General features: G+C 37.4%; 1 protein-coding gene across 2 annotated transcripts; it reads left to right on the forward strand.

Moving 5' to 3' along the window:
* Window positions 1-2,639: 2,639 nt before the first annotated feature.
* On the forward strand, window positions 2,640-10,256 carry si:ch211-283g2.1 (sodium- and chloride-dependent GABA transporter ine). 2 transcript variants are annotated; one of them, XM_063895223.1, is made up of 13 exons: window positions 2,640-2,819; window positions 3,779-3,913; window positions 3,993-4,197; window positions 5,274-5,406; window positions 5,484-5,618; window positions 6,391-6,494; window positions 6,598-6,722; window positions 7,604-7,716; window positions 7,812-7,952; window positions 8,044-8,143; window positions 8,662-8,762; window positions 8,855-9,022; window positions 9,500-10,254. In XM_063895223.1, exons 1-13 carry the CDS (start codon window positions 2,693-2,695, stop codon window positions 9,650-9,652), a joined length of 1,740 nt encoding a protein of 579 aa, XP_063751293.1. In that variant the 5' UTR covers window positions 2,640-2,692; the 3' UTR covers window positions 9,653-10,254. The 2 variants fall into 2 exon arrangements, with proteins under 2 accessions (XP_063751293.1, XP_063751294.1); XM_063895224.1 differs by lacking the exon at window positions 5,484-5,618 and having other exon boundaries at window positions 9,500-10,256.
* The last annotated feature ends 5 nt before the right edge of the window (window positions 10,257-10,261 follow it).

The raw sequence follows: 10,261 nt of genomic DNA on the forward strand, positions 1-10,261 counted from the left end.
ACAGTGTCTTGAAATATCAAACTTAAACACTTTCTTCTATTTCTAAATAAATAAAAAAGAATCTGATATAAAAATGAGTGTATTCAAAGCCATGTATTGATTTCTGCCTTTGTTACCAAAACATTTGACAGGCTACTCTGCAAAAAAGGCGTGGCACACACTGCCCTCCTGCAGGATCAGCTTTTTGTCAACCCTATCATCAAAATAGACATGAGAGAATGCCAATAATTGCATGTTGTGACGATGAAATGCTTTCCTTGTGGGTGACTGATTGATGTGTGAGAGCTTTTGCTGCCATACAAAAGGATAAGACATGCTCCAATGCAGGAACAGGTTGGACCAAAGCCCATGCTGACCTTTCACAACCAGCATGGAAGAATCCCAAAACGGTATTTAGCATTGTTGTCACACGCCCTCAAAGCTGCATTCGAAAGTTTTCCTGAACGTGTGTACTGTGTACATTTCTAAAAAAAAAGACCATTAGCTTTGTTGTTCAGATAAGGGTGGTGGTGAGGGTCTTCAAGCACAACCATTATAAACAACCAAGGACACACTTCTTCAGATAGAAGCGAAATGAGCTATGGACATTTTCTGAATTGAACACAACCTTCTATATAAAAAATAAATAAAAATGTGTGCTTGTACTGGAATATAGCGTTAAGGTAGGAAGAACTGCCATTCATGCACCAACCTTGCAGGTGCCAAGCAGCAGACTGATGTGCCCACTTTATCCAGCAGGTGGCCCACAGACACAAACCACCACGATCACCAGCATGACCATACTCTCTCCTCTTTAGGCTAAATAACAAATCATTTCTGTATACTGGAAAGAGAAGAAAATAAATCAGATTTTTAAAACTATATGGGTTGTATCTATTTAATCACAAGGTACATTTACTGGTTTGAACTCGATAAAAACTCTCCTTTAGAGTTTTGCAAATTATTGAAAGGTCCAGGCATGCAGCTGTTGTGAATGAATAACATCCTACTTTAAAGGACTAGCTTGTTATGTACAGGAAGTGGATCAAAGCATTGCCACCATATCTGATGTCTCAATCATCCCACATCCTTACTCGCTTTAATTTGACCTCCTCCCCTCCATACTCCAGATGTATAGCTGCCTTTGCTTTCTCCTCATAAGAACTCACAAGAGGCTTTGTTTCAAAGTGAATATTGTTGTTTGACCACAAAATATAAATGTATACAGTACGCCAAAGAATTTATTCAATCGATACTGTAGTCTGAAGAAGGCAAGGCCAGTTTTTATGTAAGGCACATTTCATACACAGAGGCAGCTCAAGCTTGCTGTATATAATGACATTTTAGAAAGATATGAGTAGGAAGTAAAATGCCCAAAACTTATTGATACATAAATAAGTTAAAAATGAAAAAGGTAGGATTAATAAATCAGTATTTTAAAAAACAGCAACCGTTAGTAAAAACGACCAATAAAAATGAAATGTCAGTTAAAAGGGAGTGATGGCCATGGTCAAAAAGTGCACTGTGTTTCAACCATGGTCGGAATAATAACAAGTGGAACATGTTGAATGCCGTATGGATGGATGGATTTTGATATGATTAATTCACCTAATAATGTTGATTAACCCCCTTTTCCAAATACAAAAAACGATGTTTTGTTATCTCTCAAATGTCCACATGCACAATGAATAATTGATCTCTTATTAGCGATATGGGATACAGGAAACCAATAAATACCAACTGTATGCTGATTTTATTAAAGCTATAGAAAGCTGCTGCAGGGTTTCTCTTGTTGTGTTTCCTCAGTGGTTACATATTTAAATATCCATCAGCCCTATCTCAGCTAATCATAAAGGTTATCACTATAGGCATGTGTTTTGTTTGACAGTGATGACATCTCTGGAGGTTTGTGTTACAGAACCCTTGTTTCAGGTGTTTGTGTAACATAGCTAGTCATAAGTTACATGTCTTCTTTTGTCTTTATTGGGAAGCTTCAGATTTCCCATTGATGTAAATATATTGGTGTTTCAGAGGCAGAGCTGTGGAATACATACAATGTAATAATGTACAGTATATTACAAAATAAAAGTATATCTTTTTATCTAAGTGATTCAGTTGTTGAGTTTTGCCTTAAAAAGGTAGCCTTTTCCTATCAAGCTTGGAATTAATTTCACTTTAATTTCAACAGGTACACCTATATTCAATTTAAATATTGCTATATTTTTAACGTTATTATAGTTATCTTAAAATAGTTTTTTTTTAATCACAGTTCCAATTTTTTTTTATGTATGTATATGTATGCACCATAACACCAAGACAAATTCTATGTGTTAAACTACTTCGCAATAAACCTGTTTCTGATTTCTGATTCTGAGTGTTCACTCTGTTGAAAATAATTGATTTGGTCTTCAAAAGAGTAAATATTGTAGTATACAGACATATCCTTCTACAAAATAAGTGTAAAGAATGTAACAGTCAAATTAGAAATGTAAATCCTTTGTCCCGCACACATCTGATGAGTTTATGACACCTCTTAAGTAAGACATACACTTCCCTCTCTGTGTGCTTTGGAGCTGCTGTATGATTTCTGCTAAGCTAATCATTATGGATAATAAAAAGGAAGGTTATATCACGCTGAGTCACTATCATCACAGACAACCTTTTCATGGAGCTTGGGCCCAGATGATCGACACAGGGGACACAGGCAACAGACATGGAGCAGCAACCCAACAGACCGACATGGAGCAGGCAGATAGAGTTCACCCTGGCCGGCATTGGCTGTGCTGTGGGACTGGGCAACGTATGGAGGTTCCCTTATCTCTGCTACAGGAGTGGAGGAGGTGAGACACAAACCTGACCTTTCATCCTCAAACTGAGTTATGAAACCAGACCACCCTTTCTACTTGAACAGTGTCCTTTACATATTGAGAACTGGGTGTCAAAGGTTGTTCTTGTAGTTAACAAACTGTTTAGTTAGAGTGTTTCTTTAAACACTTTGTCTTGTATTGATGCTGATTGTTTTGAATATTGTTCAAGTTGTTTTGAACTTATCTTAGTGTGTATTTCATGTAAGAATATGTGCTACAAACCCATACAACAGTCATGACCAACGCAAATGTCCACTAATATGCTGATGACACAGTGATATGCTTTTCTGCGTGTATGCAAATCAGGCTCAAATCTCTTTCTCACCATTGCTCCCTGTATGATGGGATATGTTCAATGATCTGCCTTACATCCACCATTGACTGTTGCCATTTTGTTATTTATAAGGCTGTCTGTTTCCCTCTTACTTATGGAACTACATCCTATTAAATAAGTATGGGTATTTGTCTTTGCTCCCAGGACTCCTAGTAACTGTCCCAGAAGTCTGTACTGAACTGGGAAAAGGGTCTTTAAATATGCTGCTCCCTCCACATGGAATCAGTTGCAAAATCTCCTGGAGCTGGTCTCATTGTACTCATTTGAAAGGATTCTGAATTATTTTAACACGTGGCTGCTGTTTTGAATGTTGAAACATGTTCGTTTTAATGTCTTCATCCTTTTTATTTGTGCTGTATGGCCCAGTACACTATTTAAAAATACATTTTAAATGTAGTTGAATAAAAGGAAAACCCACTGTACTCTGAAATTCTGCATGTGCAGTCAGTTGGAAAACATTGACTTGACAAAAACACTAGACAAGATGAAAAGATTGAAAAACACCAGGGAAGGATGACTTTCACAAAAGTTAAATATTAGATACAACCATAAAACTGGGACAGTGTGTTAAAGTTAACTCGACATATCTTCCTGTCAGGTGCTTTTCTGGTGCCATACCTGCTCATGCTGGTGGTGCTGGGGATCCCTCTGCTCTATATGGAGCTGATTGTGGGTCAGTACACGAGGAGAGGGCCTGTCCATGCTCTGGCTAATGTCTGCCCACTGTTAAAAGGTACTCTGCGCCATTAATACATTTTCCCAGCCAAAATAAATATAAAATAAAACTGACATTATTTATGTTCCGTCCTTAGGAGTGGGCATAGCATCAGTGGCCATCTCCTTCATCATGTGCACCTACTACAACTTGGTCATCACCTGGGCCCTCTATTATCTCTTCAGCTCTTTCCAGTCGCCGCTGCCCTGGCAGAACTGCAACAACACCTGGAACACACAGAACTGCACCAGTCATGTCACCAACAGCAGCTACTCCTCCACAGCCAGCAAGGAGTTCTTCAAGTATGCTTCACTGTGTGGGAAAAAACAGCGCTGGTGGCTGGGGCTCAGAATCGTTATATCAGAGCAGGATAACAAAACAAAACACTAACTTTGTTTATTATATCTACCTATGTAAAATGTATTAAAGCAATGTGAGGGTTATCAGTTGAAGTGTGATAAGAGTTTGCCAAGATTATGTTGAGGCGTGTGTAATTCTTAACCTTGAACGCAAACTTAACATTGATGATCAATTATATTTGAAGATAAAAACATCCTTTTTTAATTTTTCACACGCTGATGATGTATTTGGGAGTAGTTTTGCAATATACTTTTATACTCAAGATAAAAAAAACCCATCACAACACAGCCACATGGAGGGAAAACAAATACTAAATATTTTTCTTGTGAGGCATCAGCATAAAAATTGAACTGACATGCCAAATGCAACTGAGAGACAATACCAAATGCTATTCAACACTCCATTAGGCTCTAATGTTATTTCTAAAGGAACAAAACTTTGTTGGATATACAGTATACTGTTTCTAAAATCTGTATTGGCAACCTTTAATTAAAAAGTTTACCACATTGTGAGTATAAACATATTAAAATCATTTCTATGTGAATTTAAGCAGAAATGTCTACAGGTTAATATTTTATAAGATTTTATAGCCTTCAAATCTGAATTTCTCGTTTTAATCGATGCAAACAATTCGACCGACTGATCAACACTTCCGACATCTGAAAAACAAATCATAAACCATCTCATCATACAACCATTTGCATCCACTTGCTGTAGAGAAGTTAGTGGGCACCAGATAAAAGGTTGCATATTCTGGTAGAAAGTACTTGGTTGATTAAAAGGATCAATGATCAGGAGATTATGACACAGAAACCAGTCTGGATCAGAAACATGAAAAACCCGAAAATGGAACCCTGTGGGACCCCATAAGCTAAGGCTTCCATGCCGCTTGTCCATTTGATTACAATTACACAAAATGAACTTGTTAATGTGTAATCCATTTTGAAGTATAATGTAAGGAATAACGTTTACAATATTAATTTCTACTTCTTTTTTTTTTTTTTGGGCTTCTTTGAAGAAACAAGATGCTGCAGCAGACCAGTGGAGTAGATGAACCAGGAACGATTCGGTGGGAGCTTTTCCTCATTCTCCTTCTGGCTTGGATCATCATTTACTTTTGCATCTTTAAGGGGGTCAAATCAACAGGCAAGGTGAGCGAAAACAGAGATGGATTAACGATGAAATAGACAGACAGTGCAGAACAACCATTGTTGGTCTCTGTTTGCAGGTGGTGTACTTTACGGCCCTGTTCCCGTATGTTATCCTGATTGCACTGCTGATAAATAATGTGCAGCTTCCCGGAGCATTAGATGGAATAACCTTCTTCATTGTGCCGGAATGGAACATGTTGCTCTCAGTAGAGGTACAAAAAAAGTAACAGGAGAAGAGGACCTTCAAATATCTACTTATTTTGGGTCAAACAGGAGATGCATACTAGTATTTGAATTAGCGTGGACAATGTGCACCTGGACACAGGCAAGCAAAAGGTCCCATCTTTCCTACATAGCAAAAAAACACACAGACTTGACAATGTTTCTCTTTTTGTTGTTGACATTTAGTGTTTATATGTAGTTGTCATGTCCATCTTTGTAGTTTTAATATGTTTCTTTGAACTTCTTTTGTGAGTCTTTGTAGTTGTTTTGTGTGTCTATGCAATCGTTTTTTTCCCCTCTTTGTGGTCATTTTGTGTTGCTTTTTTGTTGTGATGCTTCTTTTTCGAGTCGTTGTGAGTCTCTTTGTGGTATCTTTGCGACACTTAGCAGTTTTTCTTTTATCTCTTAATACTTGTTTTGGTCTCTGTAGTTTTCTTGTGTCTTTGTGAAGTCAGATTATATTTATTTGTGGTTCTTTTTTGAGGCTATTTGTACTGCCCCATTTTATAATCTTTTTGTATTTCTTTGCAGATTTTTTAGTCTTTTTATTATCTTTTTTTTTTGTTGTATTTCTTTATTTTGAGTCTTTTCCTTGTCTGTAGCAATGTGTCTCTTAGAGTGACATTTTGTAGGTGAATACCAGGAGGGGCCCTGAATATTCAGGCCTCTGAAATGTCACGTAATCCTACTGTGGGTGTGGGTATTGATCATTTGTACTGGCAGTGATCAGTGGGGTTGGATGATCATCCCTCTGTGTTGCAGGTGTGGGTGAACGCTGCAGCCCAGATCTTCAATTCCATTGGGATTGGTTTCGGCTCCCTCTTGGCCATGTCTAGCTACAACTCCTTCAACAACAACGTTCTAAAGTAATAAGCCAACTTCCTTTCATAGACATTGACCCTTTCCTTCAGCACGAATGTTCACTTGGCAGTTAGAAAGTGAGTTAAACAACATCTTCTCTACCCACAGGGACACCCTGACTATAGCCATCATCAACTCCCTCACCAGCCTCCTGGCAGGTTTTGTCATTTTCTCTGCTTTTGGATACATGTCTCATCTGCAGGGAATCCCTATCAGCGATCTGGCTGTGGATGGTACGAAAAACTAAAATATTTAAATAGATATAACTTATATCTTCAGGTCCAGGGAGATTGATTTGACTTTCCTTTTGGTTAAGAGAGTGCCATCTCTTTTCCTATGAGTTTGACAATTAGTGGTATACATGATTTTAATCAAAATAAAGAAAGATAGTTTGCATTTGTGAGGGTTTGAAGGGTTATTAACCAGTATCCATGCTAATCATGGCAAACTGTTTCGTGTCATTTTTCATTTTAGAAAGTTAATAAGCATAAATACAATTGAATGAAATATGACTCATATAGTTAATTAAAGGCTTGACGAATGGACAAAGGACAACTGAAATGAATGCTCAGCTTGTCATGCTTAATTACTGTTTCACATACAATAAACTGTTGATCAAAAAACAGGAGAAGGAAAAGCAATATATATAATTTACACTTTATGCATTGTTCAATTATTGTCAAACTCGAAATATAAAAAGAACATCATACACTCTTCAGACTCTCCCCAAGGTATATTTCGAAGTGCATGTGTGGTGTGGCATATCATTAATGCACAAAGGTTTAGTGAATGAGCTGTACTGTAAATTGATGAAATTATTTATGTGAGCCCAAATAAATGTACCTGTCAAGTTTAAGGGGTCACACGTTTGGGCTTTTTTAGGGATTCAATCATTATACATAGATACAAAAACACCAATCCAGCAGAGGATGTGACATATTTGGAAGTCAGTTATAATTCCAAGTATATGTTTTGATTTTAAACCTTTTTATTTGCAGTCAACTGATTTGTGCAAGAAATAATCAGATCATCATAAATTATCCATATGTTGCACTATCAATCAATGTTTTATGATTAAGAGTAGTTTTTCCCTAACCTGTGTTTGTGTATCCAGGTCCAGGACTGGTTTTTGTTGTTTACCCACAAGCCTTTTCCAATATGCCAGTATCTCAGCTCTGGGCTGTTATGTTCTTCTTCATGCTGCTCTGCCTTGGACTGGACAGCGAGGTAGACAAAAGGGGGAAACATTACAGTGGAAGATAAACGTCTCATTATTTGCAACGATTCAGAGATATGTGGTGACCCGTGTTTTTTTCTCCCAGTTTGCAATGGTTGAAGTGATGGTGACCAGCCTCATGGATGAATTTTATCAACAACTGAACAAGTTTTTCAAGCGGAAAGAGCTGTTTGTTCTCGCTGTCTGTGGTGCAGCGACTCTTGTGGGGATTCCTTGTGTCATGCAGGTAAGGGTAAACTTTAACCAAAGTAGGATTTCTCTAGTTTTCAAAATTCCAACTTACCTGCAGTTTTAAAGGAGTGTGTCTCTCATTGCAGGTGGGCATCTATGTGTTCCAGCTCATGGACCATTACACTGCTATTGTGTCCATCATGTTTCTTGCATTCTTTGAGGTTATAGCCATCTGTTGGATTTATGGTGAGCTTATATGTTCACTTGTGTTTCTTTTTCAGAGACCAGTTAATCTATGTCACCTCAAAAGCACTATTACATACTGTACTATATAGAGCTCTGAAAAAAAATGAAGAAACCACTCCAAATTTAAATCTTTATCTCTACATGAATGGCAGCCATTCCACTGTCTGTTTATTTCCAACACAGAGAAATGTTGTCAGTAGTTTATAGAATACAATAAAATTAAATAAAAATTCATTTAACTGAAAGACATACCTATAAGTAGTTAAACAACAGAAACTGATGCAGTGGTCTCTTATTTTTTTTCCGGAGCTGTATATGCCGTCAGACATGTATTAAAGAAAAAAAGCACAAAACTGAAATGTAAAGGCATCACCATACCATTGAGTTATTGTACTTAGTTACTTTCTACTTTTCTACTTATATTTACCTTTATTTCTCATTGCCAAATGCTGTCAAGTCTGTCAACATGCAGATAAAATACGCATTGCTCTTTTACTGAAGTAGCCTTCCATGCACAGGGGTGAATCGACTCTCAGACAACCTGGAGGAGATGACTGGAAAAAGAGCACACCTGTTCTTCAGACTGTGTTGGCTGATAGTTGCTCCCGTGCTAGTTGGTGTAAGTCAACCAATTTATTTGAATTATAACCTTAAAGCAATAATGACATCCATGTAAAACGTCTCACAACTAAGTGTTCTTCCTTCCTGCAGGTTATCCTGGTTTTCTCCATCATCCAGTTTAAACCAGCGCGCTATGAGGACTACGTGTTCCCTCCCTGGGCTCAGGGGGTCGGCTGGGTCATCGCCATGGGCTCCATCATCTGGATTCCTCTGGGAGCGGTGCACACACTGTGGGTGCTACCTGGCTCACTCATCCAGGTGACACACCTCTTTTATTTTTACCACATTGCAGATATACTGTACCTATGAGCAGAAGCGGAATATATATATATATAAGTGTATTTATTAAAGTGCTTTACGAAGAGAATAGTTTGAGATACTTGTACTTCAATACATCTCAAAACGGAATATTATACTTCTTACTCCATTCCTCTATCCTTTTTATATTAAACATATAATATGACTATAGGTATAAGTACACAGAGTATCTCAAATTGGAAAAACAACCACACTGAAATGATCTTACCTATGAATTTGACAGTGATAAAAACCGAATAATATACGTTTATAATAATATATTTTGATAATACTTGTGTACATTTTCTCAATTAACTTTGGGATAACATTTTAATTTTTACTTTACTTATCTGATTACTTATTCCTTCACTGTAATGTTCATATACAAAATGTAAAACCAAGCCATGTGTTATCATTATTTGTCCATTTCTTCTACAGAAACTGAAGCTGTCCATCATACCATACGCACTGGATGGAAAATCAAATATGGCTTACTATGAGAGGGGAGGAAGAGATGCACGTCCAGGCGTAGCTGTCATCAGCTCTGACATCCATCTAACTGAAAAACCTCCACTGCAGACAAACCTGTGATACCTCAATCCCTTGCATAACGCTCTAGGGAGCTCAATCACAAAATCTTTTTCAAACCTCTGGTAAATCAAACAGAGGTATACTTACAAAAAAAACTTTACATGATTGTGAAATGTTGTTGCTGTTTATCTGCCATGCATAAATGGGTAGTTTTGGAAGCCTGTTCATTAAATGTTCTCATTTTGGTTGAACAGTGTTTAGAATCCATTTTTGTTGATATCCGGCCAAAACGTCCGCTGGACATTTCTCTTTACTTTACTAAGGGTGCCATCTTTTGGCCATGTATGTTAATACAAGAATGAGTGTTGAATAATCTGAGGTGAAATGCTGCACTTTGTTTTTATAACATACATTTTAGCCAAAAGAATGTCAAAGTAATGCCACTTTTTGATATTCACAGTCCAAACAGCTGAACATTAACCACTGTGTACCAATCCATTGTGGCTGACTCATTTATTAGGTCAAATGCTACAGGGCACTGCTGATAAAAGAAAACACACTGGTAGTTAAAAGGGTCATGCAGTTCTGCCATGTCATGTACGGTGTTATAAAAACCCACAAAGTCCACAGCTTGTGTCTTATTTCCACAATGAACATAACTCAGCCATA

Source organism: Eleginops maclovinus, chromosome 11 (genome assembly GCF_036324505.1).
Source record: "Eleginops maclovinus isolate JMC-PN-2008 ecotype Puerto Natales chromosome 11, JC_Emac_rtc_rv5, whole genome shotgun sequence".
Lineage (NCBI taxonomy): Eukaryota > Metazoa > Chordata > Actinopteri > Perciformes > Eleginopidae > Eleginops > Eleginops maclovinus.

Coding starts and splice junctions, on each gene's coding strand:
- si:ch211-283g2.1 (XM_063895223.1), top strand. CDS start 2,693: ATGGAGCAGCAACCCAACAGACCGACATGGAGCAGGCAGATAGAGTTC. Junction 5,619..6,390: donor ACATGTTGCTCTCAGTAGAG/GTACAAAAAAAG, acceptor TCTGTGTTGCAG/GTGTGGGTGAACGCTGCAGC. Junction 6,495..6,597: donor TTCAACAACAACGTTCTAAA/GTAATAAGCCAA, acceptor CTCTACCCACAG/GGACACCCTGACTATAGCCA.